General features: G+C 36.1%; 1 protein-coding gene across 5 annotated transcripts in view; it reads left to right on the top strand.

The window, feature by feature from the left end:
• The window catches only part of ppargc1a (peroxisome proliferator-activated receptor gamma, coactivator 1 alpha), a 1188791-nt gene that overhangs the window by 1134842 nt on the left and 32568 nt on the right, over positions 1–21381 (top strand). For 3 of the 5 annotated variants that reach the window (XM_039751582.1, XM_039751583.1, XM_039751584.1), the window contains exons 3-9: positions 4876–5070; positions 5794–5904; positions 7663–7924; positions 8873–8962; positions 9777–9822; positions 9980–10053; positions 17551–18508. In XM_039751582.1, the coding sequence (XP_039607516.1) occupies positions 4876–5070; positions 5794–5904; positions 7663–7924; positions 8873–8962; positions 9777–9822; positions 9980–10053; positions 17551–18508 (1736 nt within the window). The remainder of the gene's footprint in view (positions 1–4875; positions 5071–5793; positions 5905–7662; positions 7925–8872; positions 8963–9776; positions 9823–9979; positions 10054–17550; positions 18509–21381) is intronic. The other 2 variants (XM_039751585.1, XM_039751586.1) reach the window with 1 other exon arrangement.

The raw sequence follows: 21381 nt of genomic DNA, 5'->3' as shown, positions 1-21381 counted from the left end.
AATTACAGGCTTTTATTTTGGATTGCTTAAGACTTAAGTTATTTGCCAAACAATAGATTATATGCTTTTATTTTTGTTTGTTTAAACACTTTATAACTTAAAGCAAAATGTAAGACCAATGCATTTTTGGAGCCTTTATTATAGCTACAAAAAATTTTCACATAATGATAAACTCTTTTGCCACTCTGTAAAGGTTCTGAGTTTAGTTTCTTTCACTGTACTTATATTGCTAATTAATTTTATATAGTGTCTTTAATGCCGAACTCTGACTAAATAATTTATGTTTTACATATATCCATCACTGGAGCTGAACCAACTTAAATAACTTGCTCAGAATCACAAAGTGTACCAGTGAAGGGATTGATTTTGCTTTATAGTCAGATTCTTTAATCATTAACCCAGACTAGCTGCATCAAGAAGTTATATTTATTTCCTGTCAATTAATGATGCACAAGGGATTCTCCATGTATTCATATCAGAAGGCAGCAGCAGTACAGCATACCATTTCATAATAAAGCCTCTGTTGTTCAGTTAATTAATTTCCTTTAAAAAAAAGCAAAAAACAAAACTCAATATTCTTTGCACAAACTACCTATTCATCCAACCATCCTTTTTTGGACTTGAATAATCTAATTTAGGGTTTCCGGGGGCATGAAAGCCTAAGTGATATTCGTTACTTCCATCCATTACCAAATCACCTTAATGAAATTCAGGGACAGAAAGGCTAAATAATACTGCAAAAAAAAAAAAAAACTATTGAATAAGTGAAGTTTTTATTACTATATACTATGAAGGACCAAGTAGGTTATTTAGCACTGAATGAAATGTGGCTGTTAGTATTGCTTAGCCAAGCTTGACATGTTAGGTGGAGCTGTATCTTTAATTGTAATCAAATGTTCAGAATTAGTGCGTACCTGACATACTTTACTTTATCCTTTCATTTAAGGTTTGTTCTTTCATTCATTATGAAACTAAACTCTCTGCACAGATTTGAGATATTTTTTAATCAAATACATTTTATAAAGCATTTGCTGGTACAGTATATAATTTTATTCTGAGGTTGCTGTCAAGGATCAGAAAATATGTGTGTATAAATGAATAAATGTGTTTAATTATTTGCCATTTTAATGAAAAAAAGCTAATTCATTGTTTGCCTTTAATCTGCTTCTTTATCTTGTTGCAATACTGGTTTTTTTTTTAATTTTTTTTTATTTAGTTGATAAGTTACTCAAGTATGCCATCTTGAAATCTGTTCTGGCAAAAACAATTCCAGATGCCATCTTCTTAAAATTCATGAAGTGTCTTTTCATTTTTTTTATGTAGTTATAGCATCACGTTTTTTTATGCTTTGTTATTAAATTGTGTAAAGTGCAATTTGCCAATCCCTTCCTCACTTCGATTATTTTAAATGAAAGTCATCTTAACATCATAATAAGACTTCCCATATTCATGTCCTAGATGACCATAATTCTGCAGAGCTTGAATTTGTCTTTGACATTTATTCTACTGCTCTCACTACCATATGTTGCACCTGTGTGACCAAGCAATGTGTCAGCAAGACTAACATATTTTGTTACGAGTGACTTTGATTTATTTCCTCGGAAACCTGGGGCTGCAGTAATAATAGAAAATGACATTATTTGTTTATCAAATCTAATGTGTTTTCTCTGTAGAGTTCAGATGTTGAGACACACACAAACCTAATTCAGATGGCTGTGTGATTAGGAACTTTGCCCACTCAGTTAACCTGATTCGAAAGAATGCTTTTGAAATCTGAAAAACTAAACAGCTCAATTAAACTGTCAAGGCAGGGATTTAACCCAAGCCGTGCTTGAAGTTGGCATGTGGTGAATTTTGTACTGGAGTGCTTTAGATTAGGATGTCTGAAAGCTTCAGTGATAATTTTTTCCTGGAAAATATTTCCTCAGGTGGCAGGGGGATACAACTGGATACCATTGCCTGCCTAGTGTTACTTTTAGTCCATTGCCTCTCTCTTTCTTGTGTAGTCTTGACAACACGTTGATGACTCTAACTTTACCCTTGTGGCCACATTGCAGAGATATGTAGTTCTTTCTAGAATGAGTGCCTTTCTTGGTTCCATTGCTACTGGGTTGGGCTTGAGATTCTCGATCTTTTAAAGTAGCCTGGATGGATTAGTAAAAGGAACAAAAGGGTGGATGGTTCTGTCCTATACAAAGTAAACCCTTTACCTTTGGGCTTATTGCATAGCAGCAAACCAGCAGGTTCATGGTACATGTAAATGTGAGGAGCTGAGGACTTACAGTAAATACAAGTCAAGAACCAATTTATTATAGCACCTTTCAAAATATCTCCATCCAAAAGCACTTTTGTAGTTTTTAACAGAATATTAAGGGTTACAAAGTATGTTTTGAAGCACAATTTTTTAAATTCATGGGATAACTAGTCAAATTCGCTATTTACTTCATTTTACATAAACTTCCACAACATTAATATGCCTGTCCCAGTGGGAAACAAGATCATATATACTCTTCTTGTATCCATCAGAATCAATGGTATGCCTCTTTTTATTTCTTCTGTATCCTTGTTATCCCTCCCAAAACGTTTTTCACATCTCCACATGGCATCTTTAAAGTATTCAAAGAGGTGGGAAACTATTGGAGTGAGATTTGGCCTGAAGAGTTGATAGCAACCCAAGTTTCAGACTTTTGTGTAGTCTTTCGTTGTCATGTTAATGGTGAGTTTCAACACTAATTTCTTGAAGTCAAACTCACTTTAAAGACATCTTTTTACCTTTTTATGATTCTAAATTTTCAAATGTGTCTTAGCAGTTTGTCCACATGACATAAAAATCAAATCATTTTCACCGCCATAAAAACAGTAGCCATGACTTTTCCTCCTTCAGGCATCACATTCAACGAGGAGATGCTATGCAATGCAATTGCATTGACTGCCTTTTAGTCTTTGGTTCAAAATTATGGATCTGTGTTTCATTCCTGGTGATATGTGGCAAAAAGCCTTCTCTCTCACCTTTGTAACAGGACAGCAAATCTGAGCACACAACTATGTCAAGGATAGTTTGCTTTTATGGAATCAAATATATATGCTCTTTTGCATAATAAACAAATAGGAATTTTCAGGTCATCTAAGTTGCAGACATTTCCTATTAATTTTGACTGAAATAAAGAAGAGCCAATATTTTTTTTGTTTTGCAACCCTCATGGATATTTCTGAAACTTTTGCACAGGAAGGTTACATGACTTGCTCAGAGTGAGTCTGTAGTAACTGTTAGACTTGAATAACCATCCAGATTCCAAAGTTTAGTTGCTATGTGCAATCTTAACATGTTATAACAATGGATATGTCTATATAGCAGTCTTAAAAGGCACAAATATCTTCCAGCCTGATGCTGACATGTGTACTCTTGATGATGAACGATTCAGGTGACAGCAGCATTTAGTCCTCACTGTCACGAGGATGGTTTTAATGGCTAATTAAAACATTTCAAGAAAAACACCACCAACAGTGACCCTGTGAAATTGAGTTAGGTTAATATATTGTGATGAAAAGTAATTAGTCTTTCAATGTTAAGATCTTTTTAATTTTGTCAGGTTCATTAATGAGGAGCAGTGTTCAGAGCGAAGTAGTGTTCTTTGAAGATGCTTTGTTTGCGATCGATAAAGCATACTTTACTTCTAGAATCTACATGTTTGACCGTTCCCCTTTCCACTTTCAGCATTTTTTATTAGCTGGCATTGCAATTACAAAAGTTGGCCCTGGCAATTCTTTATTTTCCAAAAATGAAAAACCTTGACTTTAAAAATGTGTTTTATATTTAATGAAAATTTAAGTAGACAATTGGAATGTATCTCATTGTGTAAATGTGTGTGTGTTTTCTTCCTTTTCAGGTTCAAAAAGCACATTTATGCATTAGAAATCATTTAATATTAAGAATATAGGAGTCCTGATCTTAGATTATGAGTGTGCTTGCTGCCTCTTTGCCATTTCTGAATAAGAGGGTCCTGCTGTTTAATGCCTTAATACCCTCCAGCAATTTGACCTGCAGAACATTTTACCACTGTTGCAGTTTGATTGATCAGGGTTTGTGTGAATCTTTTAGCTTTGAGGAGCCACAGGATAAAAACGATTTTCTCTTTTTTTAGCATCCTAAATGTTTGAGCTTTATTTACTAAGTATCCATTAGTGACAGACCTTTCCAAATCTGTCTATCCCTGTAATGTAAAATAAACATCCATTCAGACCCCTTTTTCCTGTCAGGGTCTATGCCAGCAAAGCTGTGCTCAGAACCGGAACCAATCTTGGATGGGATACCAAGCAATAACACGGCACACACATACACGGGCTAACATTCTAATATAATGAGCTAATGTAGCGTTATCCTAATGTGCACATCTTCAGAATATAAGGAAGGCTCTGACAAAAAAGACACAGGAAGAGTCAGGTCTCTGAAGTTGAGAAGATGCAGTGCTGCCCCCACTGTGCCACTGGTCTGCTCATACATATGTATGTCCTAATTTATTTACGTTATGTAGACATGTTTTTTTGCATGCATTATTTTGTCATAGCCCATTATTTATCTTTCGAGGAGTAATTTAAAATAAATATATCAATTTAAATTTTAAGATTTATGTATAATGCTGTTCTTGGAGATACCCTCTGAATTTGGTCTTTGTAAAAGAGATGTCTTGGGGGAAGTATTATTTTAGTCCAGTAAGCTCCATACTTAATCTGTGAGTGACAGATCCATCTCACGCAGATCATAAAAGTAAATAAAGTGACTTTAGCCTGCTGTGTATTTAAAAAAATTTCTAAGCCAATTTCTTTCTCTCTCTCTCTCTCTCTGTGTCTGTCTTATTTTTTTTGTGGACTATTCAGAAGCTAGATGAGGAAAATGAGGCCAATTTGCTGGCAGTTCTTACTGAAACCCTGGACAATATCCCGGTGGATGAAGATGGACTGCCTTCATTCGATGCGCTGGCAGATGGGGACGTGACCAGTGCCAGCAATCTTAGCCGCCCATCAACACCCGATGGCTCCTCTCCAGTCCCAGAGGCAGAAGAGCCGTCTCTAGTAAGAATCCTTCCACTGTTTATAAAGAATTGGGTGACCTCACGACTACTCCCTTCCAGGGTATGAGTAGTGAAAATAAGATTTGGAATTTTCTCAAAGGGTTTTCTACTGAAGAGGAGTTTTCTTTTTTTACTATAACCAGAATCAATAAAGGAAAGCTTCTGTATTGGATTTGGATGATAGTATTTTTACATTCTGCATTTTCTTTTTTCCTTCTGTTCAAATTGGTATAATTTAAGGAAGTTCATTAACCACAGCAGCATATATGTAGTAAAAATAGAACACACCATTTAACTAATGACCATAATGCTACTGCAACTTCTTATTTTTTTTACCTCATTCTATTTGTAAATTGACTGGAGTTTTTAAGAATGCCATCTTATTAAATCTGTACCCATTACTGTTTCTTTTGCCAGGGCACATGTGTATTTCTTGCAGAAGGTGTCTTTAAAGATTCTTTAAAATGCTGCAAAAGCACATTGCATCAGCAAATCGTTTTTGTTTTGTCTTTGCAGTCTGAATCTGGGTTCCTTAATTGCCAATCAGAAATTTAGAGTTCCTAATTGATAAAGTAAAGGAAAAACAATATGGCCATCTGTTTTTACTGGTTTAGAAAGACAAAACAAATGTGTAAAGCAGCATGTTCCACTGAAAACTTGCATTGTTTTGAACCATTGTTTTTTTTTTTTGTCTTTTATCTTTGTTTTCTTTTCCTTTTTGTAGTTGAAGAAGCTTCTGCTGGCACCTGCCAACTCGCAGCTTAGTTATAATCAATACACAGGTGGCAATGCGCAGACTAATCCTAGGATGAGGCCAGCCCCTGCTGTTGTCAAGGTAGCCACCTAATCTTTTTTGTTGAAGACTACCATATAACCAAATTATTTGCATTCTTTTGTCCTATCGAACTTGGAAGATAAGAACGTCTTTCTGCTATGATTTAGTTGTGATCTTAGCACAATAGCTTGTTCTGTGTTTCCAAGGGAAACATCTGGATTATTCTTTAATTAATGGGTCGTCAACTACAGTCATTCTTTGGGCAAGACATTTGCCAAGTACAGTGTCATTTAGTGTTTTGTAACTGAGCTAACATGTGTGCTGTATTGTCGGGCTTGTGTAGTTAATGTGCTTTTTTTGAGGTGAGTCGAACTATCAGTCACATATGAACTCATGTATAAGCCAGAATGTGTTGTGTTTTAGACATTTCATTCATTTTGGGTTCTCAGGATTTTTTTTTGGTCTTGTCATATAAGTACAGTAAGATTGTTAGATCAGCTGTCAACAGTTTATAGTGTGTAGTGGCTGCTAGTGTCTAAAGGTGTCAGGGGCAATGGAGGAGCTTGATATCAAGACAGAAAAAATACTATATTATTTGAATAAAGGTGCCCCACGCTGTCAGGATGGCTCCAACACCATGTGAATCTTCATTAAATTTACAGGCTCAAGAATGGCTGTATGGGTAGTCCATTGCACTTGTAAACCTTGTCAAGCAAAACGTTTTAGATTTCTTACATTTGTAGCAACCAAAAAAAAAGATTTTAGTTAAAAAAAATAACCAATATAAATTTCTGATTCCGAAACGTTTGAGTACTGGGTTCAAGATGTAGCAGGCTTTAATGACTGTGCAGTGCCAATTTTTGAGAAATTTGCATATTTGAAACTGGGCCCGGTCAGGTAGACAGTTAACCAGTACACGTAAATGACATGCACCTTATTCAGGTAAAATCCGAGTTACCAGTGGAACAGCGAAATTTGAAGCATCCTGCTTTGGTAAAGTTTTATCAGGCAGTAGTAATTAAAATGCAATTTCAATAATGAGCAGTGGCATAAAGAATACAAGTGTAATACACAGTACAACACTAAATATTCCATCGGCATTACCAATGCTATCTGGACGGACCAAAGCTCTGAAAATAGATTTCACTGGATAATGTTCATCCGAGCGAGTACTTGACAGTTTCTGCCCTTAGTTACAGTTACAGTACCTTGGGGAAAAAAGTAGCTGTCTCCTGTTAGTAACCTTAGATAAGGTTAATAAAAAGGTTGACTTTGAAGATGGATATTATTTAGAAGTTAAACATAACATCTGCAGTTTGGAATCATCTCAGTTTCCAACCAAAACAAAATTGAGAGTCTGAAACTTAAAAGAGGCTATATGACAGAATTATTTCCAAAAGACTCATTCAATTGTTGAATACAAGAAATTTACCAACACACTTAGAACACAATAACACTGATGCTTTGCACCATTGATGCCCTCTGCTTCTTCATCGTCAGCCTCACATCCACATACCGTAGGTTTTTAAAATGTTTGATTAAACTTTGTTTTTCTTTTTTTTTTTTCTTGTTGGTTATTTAAAAAGATAAACTTTCTATGGTCACACCTCTTTAAACTATTGGTTCTATTTTGTTTAGCACCTGTTATGTATTTCTCATTTCTTGTTACATACAGTATTTTGAATGAAGTTGAGCAGAGGTATGCACAATAAAAATGAAAAACATGCCTATTTAAAAACAAATGGGCAACAACTGGATATAATTTGAGTTATCTTTCTTGTTTGTGTGTGTGTGTGTGTGTGTGCATCCCCCATACAGGCTGAAAGCATTTGGAACAGCAAACCAAGGGTCACCTGCCAGCAGCAGTCGAAGCCACAGAGGCGCCCATGCTCTGAGTTACTCAAATACCTAACTTCTAGCACTGAGCCTACAGAGACCAAACCCAGGGAACTGAAAAGCAACAGCAAGGACAAAAACGGCACAGTCTACTCTTTGGCCTCTTCTTCCTCCTCCTCCACTTCCTCTTCCTTCAAAAAGAAGTCACAGCTGCCACCTCAGCAGCCACCGCATCACCAGCCAGGTGAGAGTACGGCTGGTGGCAGTTCTTGTGCTGGTCCTGGGAAGTGGAAGTTTTGCATTCGGGGGGCTGGCTTCAAGGGGAAATCTGAACCAAAACCACCTGCTCATATCCTTGCAGCCCATAGAAACAGCCATGGCATATCTCACCTCAGCAGCGGACAAGGACCACCCACTGAAGAAAGCAAGGGCACAGGGCAGCAGCCTGTCCTGGATGCCGATGTCCTGGCTGCAGCTAGATTTATTAGGTACATGCATTCTTATTCTGTCTCAATTAGAGAGAAACATTCATTAGATAGAAGCAAGCAGTCTGACAACAGATATGATCAGCATTACTCTACAGCACTTAGGCATTCAACATGTTTTGATGGTGAAACAAAATCCAAGCGCAATGATGAGCAATTACCGAATACTGTCAGGAGCCAGTTTAAGCATTCCTCGCTTGGTGAGCTTTTGGCATCTGAGAAAAAAAGAGTTTGTCAGGAACACCCAAATATTACTTCTGTGAGACTTGTTAACAGCAAAAGAGAGAAGGGTCAAGAGTCATCAAATAAGCAATCTCATGACATACATGAAAAAGGCATACTCCGGTGGACAATAAAAAATAATAAGAAAAACACTGTACTAGACAGTCAACAAGGCAGTGAAGATACCAAGAAATCTGGATGCCCTAAGCACCAATTCACTGTCACAGAGCAAGGTTTACTCCACCAAGAAACTTTACTCTGGAAATCGTGCTCAGTATGGCAGGATGTTGAGGCACACAATGCACCAGATAGCCATGAGCTTCTTTGGGAGGCTTCCGGACAGGCCTGCTGTGACAATGGTGGTAGTGGTGATGATGATGATAATGATGTTGATGAAGGGGATCTCAAAGGCAGCCTTGTGCTGCCTGATGAGTTCTTAAGGGAAACCCCTAACTCCCTCAACCCCAATGCCATTATTTCACTAGAAGACCTCCCACACTACTTCAAACAGGAAAACCAGCAATGCAGGCTTTCAGACAGCAAGTACTTCGACGATGAGGTCCACACACAGTTAGGTAATCAAATCTGCTGCTTTTTTTTTTTCCTTCTTCTTGTTCTTTTCTGCTTTTGGCTTTACTTGCTTATTCTAAAGAAATTATGTTAACACTTTACTAACATAAGTGGATAAGCAAAGAGGATGACACTCTTTTTGCCAGACATTTCAGGAGCTCACATAGTTTAACAAAATATTACACAGAACAGGTTCAAACCTCAGAGTACTTAAGGTTTATTGCTACGTTAGTTTTTTAGGATATTATGCAAAGAACTGTTAGAAATAACCAGTTTTCCTGTCAAGATTTTATCCTGGAAGATTATTTTTGTTGTAACAGAAGCACTTCTTTGTCCAGACTGCAGGTCATGTAACAGAAAAGCATTCCTCAGAAGTAGTTACACATACAATCATACCCTCCAGCAAACGCACAAGCTTCCCTCTGTGTCTTTTTACACCTGCTTTTGTTCTTTGCATGCAAAGCTACGTTGGAATGGTTTACATTGAAAATCATAAAGCATTTTTGCACAGTTTTCTGTCTTTTTTCTGTTTGTTTTTTTAGGTATAATTGGACTCAACAGTCTGATTATAACTGCATGTGTCATTACATCATCATGCCTCATAGATGGAACAGAAGTTTATGGAGTCCATTTACTCCAGATCATTAAAGAAAACTTTAGAAAATGCTGCTACCGTTTATATGTTCTAACAACTAGCAAAATAAATTAATTTTGCTAAAGAGGAAACTTGGCTTGTTTTCATTTAGTTGAGAAGATGAACTCTTGTGAGCCTATTGTTCTGTAGGTAAATAATTATCCATACTCCTTTGTATTCTACAGCCAAACCAACCACCTTGCCTCTTCCTTTGACCCCAGAGTCTCCAAAGTAAGTGATAGAGTTTTCAACATTTTTTTTTATTAATTAAATATGAGGCAATTTTTTTTTCTCACATTTCCATATTTTATTTTATATTCAACAAACAGAAATTAATACATTGTGGTGGAAGGAAAAAATAAAGTAAAATCATTTTGCTTTATTTCAGTGACCACAAAGGATCTCCATTTGAGAGTAAAACCATTGAACGTACATTGAGTGTTGAGCTTTCTGGAACAGCAGGTAAGGGAAGTGAATCAAATGTATTGTTTATTGCACATTGATGCACACATTTACTGGAGCTTATGGGCTCAGTGGATTTAATTTGATACCTTGAAACGGCAACATTAGACAAAGTCAAAGTAAATACAAGCATAAATATTTATAGCAGACATCGGCACTGTCTGATTTCCCTGCTGCATAAGAGATGCTATCGTTTGTCTATGGAGTGAGGGCTTACTCTTCTTTATCTTATTGTACTTGTGGAGCTTTTTCTCCATACTGGGTGAGAGATTTGAGTTTGTGACTGGGTCATCAGTGTGATTTGATGTGACCACTCCTGGAAAGTTCATCTTTTTGCACAAAGATTTAAGACAACATATATTTTCAGTTGGTTATGCTTATTAAAACAAAACCATATCCATTAAATTAGACATGTCAGGCCATTAACTAATCAGCCTGTGGATAGACAGTTTTGATAAGACCTATATATTTTAATTTCTGTGAGAGGGGTTCAGTAATGCCAAATGCACATCATGTTTTTCATGCTTATGGTAAAATTTCAGCTGTTTGAAATTTTTACTTTATTATTTGAATGCTTTTCAAAATGTTTCCGTCAAATTTACTAGGCATTAATGATCACCTTTAGATGATCACATAGTATAAGTACCATTTCATCATGATAAAGGCTATTGCTGCTGTCCAATGGTGTGCATAAATTTTGTATATAATAATACCTGAAGAATACAGATGCATATCTTGAAACATCAATTGTTTGGTCATTGTGCAGGATGGCACAACTGTATTTGACTGTTGTGCTAACACTAAAGGGGTAAAGGGGACCAAGCTGGCTTAGGAGATTTAGATTTCAGTAGTAAAAACAATAATAACTAGTAAGCATGTCCTAATCTAAAATTGACACAATTGTTGAACTTGTACTGTTTCCTTTTATATATGATCTTGTCATATAGTAACATATAATAATAAAACTGCATCCTTTATTAACTAACATTTTTTTTAACTACAAAATGAGGTGTTAAAAATGTACTATATGTTTTCTAATTACTTCAATTACTTTACACATTTTTAAAATGTGCTTTTAAAAGGTAAAACATCCTGCATTATTTATTATTAATAAAATGAATGCTTTAGTAACATATTCTTATTTATATTTCCCTGTTTAATTATATGAATATTAACAAAAAATAATAGGATTATTCTATCCAGGAAATAAAATGCCAATGTGTTAATTGTTTTTTTTCCTCAAACCTTTTGTCATGTGGTATTGAGAGTTTCATGCTATTGTTTATAACACCAGAGGATAGCAGGTCAGGGGAATACTATGTTTGTGTTTTTTTCCATGTTCTGATAGCATCTGCAGTCGACCTGACAGGAACCATGTTTACTGTTAGTCCTTTGCTTCTGTTAAATTTGCCATTTTCATTTCTCATAAAAAAACACAAGCTCCAGGAAATAAAAAAGTGTTTTATTTATTTGAAGAATCTTAAAAACAGGTTTTCTAATCCACAGTAAATCTGCATAAATCAATCAGTCTTTTAATTAATGTTGTTCACAGTATGCATTAATCTTGCTCATCAAAGCCTTGAGTTTTACTTGTAATATAACTTCTTAAATTTCTTCTTCCAGCAAATTATTTTAGTGTAGGCTGTGCTAAAAATGCAGATTTTTTTGTCAGGTTAGTGATTTTTTTTAATTCCCAGTCTTGGTGACTTGCACTGTCTGACAGCTGTTGTTTTTAAGCCTCTTTGATCTTTTAAAGGAATATTGCCCAAAAAACCCACATTTTCAGAAGTTTCTCCTGCCTTTAGAGAGATCAATGGACAGGTACACTCCATATTTTTTAGTCCAAAAGACATGGGTGGTGATAGATATATTTGTTTATTGTAAATTGGCCCTAGTGTGATTAAATGGATGTGTTCATGTGTCCAGGATATTATCTATCCAGTGTCCAGTTTCCCCGGTCCTACATAATCCTGCAAATACACATATCCAGTATATTTGTAATAAACATGTTTTATAAAGCATTCATAAAGAAGAAAACTCTATCAAATTCTAATTAATTAGCAGTTTAAAACCATAAGAAGCTTTGTTGGTTAATAAATTAACCATAAATTTGAAATATCTGTGTGAGATGTAATTTGATTTTATGCATGGCACACCTAGTCAGGCGGGTAAATGAACCTAGTTGTATGTATCCTTTCATAAAGCAAAGTCCATATTAGTGTCAAAAAGATGTTTCTCAGTAGATAATGAATTCCACAGTGAAGAATATGCATATCTATGAGAGCAACCAGACTCTATGAGGCTTCATTTTTGATATTTATCAGAATGAATGCAATGGTATTGTATAACCAAATGCCAGCTATTTAGCTAATAGTTATTGACCTAAGTTCCAGCTTGGTACTTACCACTTTACCTCGAAGAAGCTAAATCAGTTTGAGACCTTGCATGTTAAAGAGCCAAAAATAACTTTGTATGTATTTACCACTTATTTAACACATCTAAAACACATTTATAATGTATATGGATGCAAATAATACTGAACAAAGAAGCTATCATAGAAACAGTTTTCATCTCCTTATTTTGAGACCTAGTAATGTATTACTGTGCAGGAATCAACCTCTTTTTCAATCAGATGTATATGTATTTACACTGCGTTACAGATTTAAATAAGCATCTTACCCTGGTTAAGCTCTGAACCAACAATCAAACAATAGACATGAAACACAAATGTGGAAAAAACTATTACAGTACTGTTCCCAATTACTGATCTGTGTATTGCCACGCCCTCATAAGGCTGGATCACTTCTTTGACTCTTGGTGTGATGCTAACGGTTCACCGACAAAAGCGCGATAGACATATGCGCCCCGACAAAGCCGCACCCGACAAATGAACGGCGACAAAGCCGCTAATTGGTTTTCGACAAATGTGCGCCGACAAAATTCCCACAACGAAATCGCGAGAGAGGCCAAGAGAGTGGGACGCCCTTGCTGCAATTCTTCCTACATATGCAGGGCGTGTCCTTAAGGACTATCAGCGTGCCGTGCTGATGGCATGCCGCGTCTCATAATATTGACTTCTAAAAAAAACATTATTATATATGCTTTAAACTAGTAATTCTTATTTAATGACACTTTCGCGATTTTGATGGCGCGTTTTAATCGGTGCTGTTTTGTCGTTGCGCATATGTCCATCGGGCAAATGTCGGGTCACAGATGCGAACTTTATGAAGTTTATGTTCTTGTGTTTGTGTGTGCTTTTTTCAGAGGATGTTGGTTTCTACTTAGTATTTAAAGTTGCGCTGTTAGGTTAATTAAATGATTTTAAATTGTTCTGGTGTAAATGAATGTGCTTTGTAAGAGTTCTGCACTGTTTTAAGAGTTGCTTAAACAACTTGTGACTGTTACAGCACTGAAAACCATCAGCTCCCCTTATGCTGTTCATGCTATACAAATCCAGAAAATTAATAGATGGGTGAAATATAATGCAAGGTATAAACATTTACCTGCCATGATGGGTGTGGCTTTATTTACCGCTCATGTCTTTTTACGGTTAATATATTTGTTGCTTGTGTTCACTTTTTTGTCATACACAACAACTTTACTAGAAAAACTGTTTTTACAATAGCCACAAATGCAAATTAAGATCACCATGTTCGGGAACAGGTCATGGCCATATAGAGTGGCAATATTTCCTAGAGAGGCCGCAGTACTGCCACATTACTGTTTGTCTAGCTAACCATCTCCTCATTAGTATGTCCCATCCTCTCAGTCAAAAAAATCATAGGATACAACAGCCAATGTGTTTTGAGTGTGGAAATAACGGTTACCTATTTTTACTTTTACCAATGTCTATGTTTCTTATATTGGTTAGTTATCTTAATGGCCCCACAACAGTCTGCTTGTAACCAACACAGAGCATGGTTCTGCCAGTCGAAAAATATACACATGCAAGGTAGTCAGAGAGAAACTGAAAGCAGCCATACCACATGCACTTCAGAAGCGGTTATCCACCTGAAGCTACACAGCCCCGGCCAGTTTTAGCATCTAGCTTTGGTTACTGGTCGAAGAGGTGTTGGTGAGACGAGCAGAGAGCACTTACCCTGTGGTCTGTGTGTGTATCCCAATGCCCGTTACAATGATGGGGACACTGTGCTTTAAGAAGGGCGCAATTCTTTGGATGAAACATAAAACCAGGGTCATGACTCTCTGTGGTCATAAAAGATCCCTGGGCATCCTTTGTAAAGAACAGGGTGTATTCCAATGTCCATGCTAAATTGCCCTCAACGGCCTATTCATTTTGGCCTCCTAATCATCCCCTGTCTCTGATTGGCTGTCTCTCTCACCACTTCACCACCTAATAGCTAATGTGTGGTGAGCGTACTGGTGCAAAAAATGGCTACTGTTTCATCATCCAGGTGGATGCTATACATTAGTGGTGGTTGAAGTGGCTCCCCACTCACTACAAAAAGCATTTTGGATACTGGGAAAAATGCTATATACAGTAAATGTACAGAATTAGTATTATTAATAAAGCATCTGCACAACTCTGCATGAGACCATTGCCTAATGGTGTAATTAAGGAACTGAAATACCATCTGATAGTTCCATCACACATTTAAGCATAGTGTCTTCTAATCAGGTGGGTTTACCTCTTTTGATCTACAGCTTTTCTTAGCATATTTAGGATTCAGTTGCCTCTGTAAAACATCCTTATGATCTTCTTATCTGACTGCATATCCTAAAGTGCATAATCTTCCACAGGTCACTGAGACCTATGCAGACATAGTGTCACAATCAATGTATCACTTTGGAATGTGCATTGACTGCCATTTACTTATTTGAAAGTATGACATTATTCTGTGATAAAGCACTCAGTTGCAATGAAATAGCAACAGACAAAATTGTGACAAAAGGATTGGAAACTCTGTTTTAGAGAATGAATATCCCAAGCTTCTTTGGTTACCAGAGAAAGGGTAAAAGGTTAGGCAGTGAAAGACGCTGGAGTATTCTGGTTGAATCCTCCTTAAGGCAGATTTTTCTTTTCCTGTGTATAGAGCTGCTTAATCACATGTCTTTATTGTATTGAAACATGAAAGGTTTACACTACAACAGAAACAAGTAGTGCAGGTTTTTTGTACTCTGCATTGTTCACACATCAGGAATAGAAAAAAATAAAATGACACATTAAATTCAGTACATCTTTACTTTTTAAAAGGAACATAACACACAACCTTCTTTTGCCACTCCTCTTTACATCACAAGATTTCAAAATGAACCTTTTACATGGTATAGCACTGCTTGCTTATGAGAAAAAGAATTGCCTTTGTTAGCCACAGCTACAATAATTAAGCTCTTTTCTTCAGCAATCCATTAATTTACTGTAGTAGCTTAATCCCATTCTTTATACAGAATTTTCCTAAAGTGATGCATTTCCTAAGTAATGATTTTTATGCTTCTCTTTGGCAAAAGTAGCTCTTATTACATATTGCACTGAGACTGAGCAGATGGTTGTGATGTAACTGAAAAACTAGGACAGTTATTCCTTATTAAATTTAGCTAGATCGTGCAAGAAATTAGCAGGTGTTTTCCACAAATTACATTGGATAGCTAATTTACAGTTACCATAAAATACAACATAAATATTTTAGTTTCTCATGTATTTATCCAGATTAATGTCCCTAATAATTTTAATTGATAATACAGTCTTTTATTGTTGTAAATTTTCTATCCATCAATTTCTTACCAGAGTCTATCCCAACAGCTTCAAGGCACAGGATAGGAACAAAACTGACTCATATACAGAATTCTCACTCCTCCATACAGAGAAAAACTAGAGCCACCAAATTACCTAAAAGACAGATCTGCAGGTTGTGAGAAACAAAAACGAGGCACCCAGAGAAAATCCTAAGCAGACACAGAGAGTGTGCAAACTCTACTCTGACAGTGCCTGGAATCCAACACAGATTCCCAGAGATTTTTTTTCACTTTTTCACACCTTGAGTTATGAGTGTATGGGTTAATAGTGGTATTCTGGTTTTGTCTTGCATCTACAAAACTTTTTATGTTTGAGGACTGATTCCTGTTTTGTGCCCAATACTACCAGCAGAGGCTTCGGCCCCCATGACCCAGAACTGAAGTAAGCTAGTTTAAGAATGTTATTTTATTATTTGATTTATAACTTCTTATTGGTTTAAGCTAATGTATTGGCTATACAGTAGATTCTTATCTACATATTTTATTTCTACCATGATCCACTAAAACCACATCCAGATATAATTTTTGAACAATTTCTGTTCAATCAAGCTGTTTTGATTTAATATGGAGAACAGAAAGTTTAAAAATATTTGAGAAGCTTGTGAAGAAGGAGTCTGCAAAATCTGAAAAAAGAAAACAAAGAAACCAGCAAGCAGATAAATTTTAATTTTCAACATTGTTTTTATCAATAAAAGATTCTGCCTTTCTGTGCAGATGGTGGGAAAGCAGTGATGCATGCTTTTTGTTTGCCTTTTATTCCGAAAAAACGAACAGACATATTTGTTTCCAGTAATCATAAATAAAGCTCTCACTAAACCCTAATGAAATATAAACCTCTTTTCTGAATGTTTGTACTGAGTAGTTTGTCTAACATCAATTACATTTGTGCTAATGGCAGTTATTTATTGCTGTTTGCATTTGTTTTTTGCAGTAGAAAAAAAAAATAATAATAATGAAACAAGGAAATCACCTACGCTTCATTTTGGCTGGAGACTTGTATTGCTAGTTTGTGCTATTGCATCAACAATGCTATAAACTGCTACCTGTCAGCCTGTCCTCGTATAAAAGCCATCTGTCTGTGCATAAATCTGTCAAGGATAAGCCAGGTCTCTGACAAAGCAAGAAATGTATGGATTCCATGGGGATTGAAATAGGGATCACTACCAGTCACTAAGGCCTCATTACATGCTTAATAACATAATCGCAGCCTGGCTTTTGCATAGTAATTAACATATTTCATTTGGTCAGATACAAAAGATACTATAGTGAATGCAATGTGATAGCTACAAATGGTCAAAGGAACAAATGCAGTTAACACATTGGAATCAGCCATGATTATTATTAAAAGAAATCATAATTAGGAAAATATCTTTCACACATGTTAGACAAATATTAAATCTAATTTGTATGTAAGAATGAACATATGTCTCCTGCTGTAGCAATCTGAAAGTGAGATGGTTTTGGTTCTGCTTGGAACAGTTCATTAAGTGAATGGAGACATAATAATGTAATGTTTGCTTTTGATGGCTGTGCTTGTATCTTACACTAAGCTACATATTAGACATTTCAAATAGGAGAATTGAACAATATGACTTCATGATGGTATCCTCTGAATTTTGTGATAATTTACGCTTTAACAACAGTGCTGGTTTTGAAAGAATTATTTTGTTTCCCATTATATAATTTAACACACTATTTGAAGTACCTTTTGTAAGTCTTAACTTGTTATGTTTTTTTTTTCAGGTCTGACACCTCCCACCACCCCTCCTCACAAAGCCAACCAGGATAATCCTTTCAAGCCATCAATAAAAACCAAGTTGCCCTCATGCAACATTTCGTCCCTGCCATGCAAAAAGCCTCATTACAACAGTACCAACAGTTGTTCTTTGGTAACAAACCCAATTAAGAAGGGTCCAGAACAAACAGAACTGTATGCCCATCTCAGCAAGGTTCCAGCATTACCGGTTGGGTCAGAGGAGCGAAAGGTAAAACGATCTAATACACGCTTGTTTGGTGACCACGATTATTGCCAGTCTTTAAATATAAAGGGGCAAGTTTCCCTTAACCGGCTGCAGGACAGTCAAGAAGGCAGGCATCAAGAATGTAAAGACTTCTCTTTATCGCCTGTGAAGCAGGAATGTGCATTTCTACCAGGCCAAGGCCAGCAGTTCAACAAAGAAGGAGAGCAACATGAAGGTGGTTCTTTAGAGTGCTGTCACTCAAATAGTAGGAAGCTACTTAAAGACCAAGAAATTCGTGAGGAACTAAATAAGCACTTTGGTCACCCCCAACAAGCTGTCTTTAGCAAGGAGGAGGAAAAGTTTAATAGTACTCAGACAGAAACTAACTCTGGTGATGAGTATTGCTGTAAACTGTCTGGGTATGTCCAACCTGGACTACCACTGGAAGGAGTGTTTGATGATAGTGAAGATGAGAGTGACAAGTTCCTGTATCCCTGGGATGTGACGCATTCAGACCTGTTATTTGAAGGGTCCCCTTCCTGTTCACCTTCGAGTTGTTCCCCATCCCGGAGTTCAGTTTCCCCTCCCAAATCGCTTTTCTTTTCAGAGCGTCTTCACCGTTCCAGATCAACATCGCAGTCTCGATCCAGGACCAGGTCTTACCATCGACACTGGTCCTGCTCGAGATCACCTTACTCCAGATCAAGGTCACGATCCCCCTACAGCAGGTCTTTGTCACGGTAAGGCCCTGCATTATCTGTTTTACTGACAGGATTTGCCATTATTGTGTTCAAAGCAAGTTTTCATGGTATTTACGTAGTGTTTGGTGATTAATTTTTGGCATTACTTTATTTATTATGTTACCAGCATGTTTATCATTTCTTACTGCTTGTTCATCTTACATTCTTATTATAGTCAGAATTTTCTCTGTGTCTATGGCCACTGACAGATGTTAATAACGGGTGTGAGAATTTTGTCGAACAGTACCATTATTCTTTCTGTGTCCTTTAATAGCACTTTACCCTATAGCGTCTTATTGAAGATGTTTTCATAATTAAGAAAAAAATGGTTCCCAGTTGCACCCTCTAAAATATACTGAAATGTTTTGTTTTTCATTGCTTTTTGTTGGTACAGTAAAAGCTGTTATTTTAATTTATTACTGCTTGCCTCTCTTGCTTGTGGAAGCGAAAGGCAAAGCAAGTGTAGTATTATTGCAATGCCCCTGGTATTTTGGTCACTTATATGTATTATGTTTGAAAAACACATGCAGGGTTGACAGATATTTGAATGTGTTGCTACCTTCTACAAAGTAAATAGTGGGGGTTATTGTTTAAACCTGTAATTTTAAAGCAAGAAAAAGGAAAGATATTTGTACGTTAGATATATATAGGTTAATAATGTCTGTATAGGACTAAGTAAGTCTAAGTGTTTTAAATCAGGCAAAAATAACACATTTGAGGGTGTTTCTGTAACCTGATGATGCATAAATCTGAATCTGTCTAAACAGCACAGGACGCAATGTTCAGGATGATTTTGTTTAGCTTTCCCAAGTGGCTTCATCAATATGAGCCTTAATAAGGGCACTGCAGTCTGTTTTCTAACATTTCCGCTGCAGGTGTGACACCATGAAGCAGTCGAAGGTGTGCTCGCTTACACAAGTGTGTCTGATTAGCTAATTGGCATCCGCCAGTAGGGGGGTACTGCCAGCGAGCAAAGAAAGTGATATTCTCAGCTCAGAATAATTTTTTTTTATTCCTTTGAACATTTTAACTTCTGTATTATCAAGTAACTCGACTGTTTTATTTGGACATGCTGAGCCTTCAGTTGTACCAATTATATTACAATTATATTTATTACAATCATATATATTTTTTCATACTTTATTTAGTTATGCAATTCCAAGTGAATAAACTGCACTATATTAGTAATGCATTAAAGGATTTTTTTAGTCTTATGTAGGTAGTTACATACTGTAAGGTAATGTTAGTTTCTGATGTACTCCATGACTTTTGTATGTCTGCTCAAAAGTTGTTAAATGTTATCTTTTAACTGCCAAAATACGATATAGTTAATTGTGATCTTTTCTTACTAGGTCAATTAGTTAATCTTTATGTAATATAGCACCATTTTGTGACTCAATAGGAATAAAATAATGAAATTACAGGCAAGAATCTCCAAGATTCAGCCTAATCTTGCAAACGTTTGGGAAGAGACAATTTGTAATTTCAAATGATGTTCACATCAAAGAAGACAAACCACTGAGTTAAAAAAAACATTGAAAGGAAGTCAACTGAGCCGAGACAATAGCATTGTCTCCAGCAAGTCTAGACGTCAATCATTATTGGGTCATCTGGGGCTGCATGAATACAATATATGAAAAAGCCAAAAGATTTAGAGTGTGCCTCAGGGTGTTTTAAATGCACAAGATTATACTTAAAAAAAAGCTTTCTGTAATATGCCTCACTACTTAGTTTCTCCACCAATGAGTTGTGTCTGAATTGAATTATTACTAGGTGTCATGTATTATTCTGTGCCCTAGCTTGTAAAAAACAGTCAAATCTATAGCTATATTTGTTTTACTTAGTGTAGGTAATAAATGTCTTTTTGTATATTGTAAAAAGCAATTTGATTGTGCAATCATTTTACATTTCTGGATCAACAATCATAATTATGAAATTAAACTGTATATCATAAGTGCAAGCACTTGTAACTTTGAAGAGCAGATCAATTTTCTTGTACACCAGCAGACAATAAAATGACCCTACCAGACTATAATGCATGGAAATACAAGTAAAATTATTTATAATTTAATCCTTGCATAAGGGTGATCAATTCAGTAACAAAAATGCAATTACATTTCTTCCTGCAATGTATTTATGAAAAGTGAGATAAAGTACAATAAAGTCAAATTATCTTGTGAGGTGCATGCAGAGATTGTGAATGCAGGAGCAGACAAGCCACCACATTATAAGGTCACATGGTGATTAAATGCATCATCAGTATGAGCCATGGTGCCAAGAATCCACACATGTAGTTTCGTTGCTTGTGGCTGTGAAGTACTGATGGCAAACAACTTTTAGTAAGGACTCTCCACATCATGCCAACTGTGTGATTAGAGCATGGCTCATCAGCAATCACTTTATTTCTCAGTATGTTTATTTACTTCCACTTTTGTCCAAATTCTTCCTGTTACATTGTCTTCACCAGAGAAAACATTGCTCATCCTGCTGTTTATTAATGAATGACACAATTTTTGCTATGACCCGCATTTTAGCTATCACTGATTTAAAACTTAAAAGCAAAACTGTAAACACTGTAACAGCATGTTTGGCTCTGGCTCATAGGTCTGCTAACTGGTTCACAATGAACAGAGCCATGCTCCTTTTACCCTGACATTCTCCAGAAATGTGCATAGATTACCTTTGGGATTATGTCCTCGCAGCTAAACAAAATCGGAAAAAATGAGGCTGTATACATCAAAGCTCCGTGGTTTTACAGGATACTAAATCATTTAATAAAAAAGGTTATAAAGCAAACAAATCATGTAATACTTTAAAGTATTATCATTAAAATCCTAGTCCATAACTAAATACGAATATGCCACTTGTATTGA

The sequence above is a fragment of the Polypterus senegalus genome, chromosome 4 (assembly GCF_016835505.1).
Source record: "Polypterus senegalus isolate Bchr_013 chromosome 4, ASM1683550v1, whole genome shotgun sequence".
NCBI lineage: Eukaryota > Metazoa > Chordata > Cladistia > Polypteriformes > Polypteridae > Polypterus > Polypterus senegalus.
Note: the sequence above shows the minus strand (reverse complement) of the source record. Positions and strands in the feature narration are given on the sequence as shown.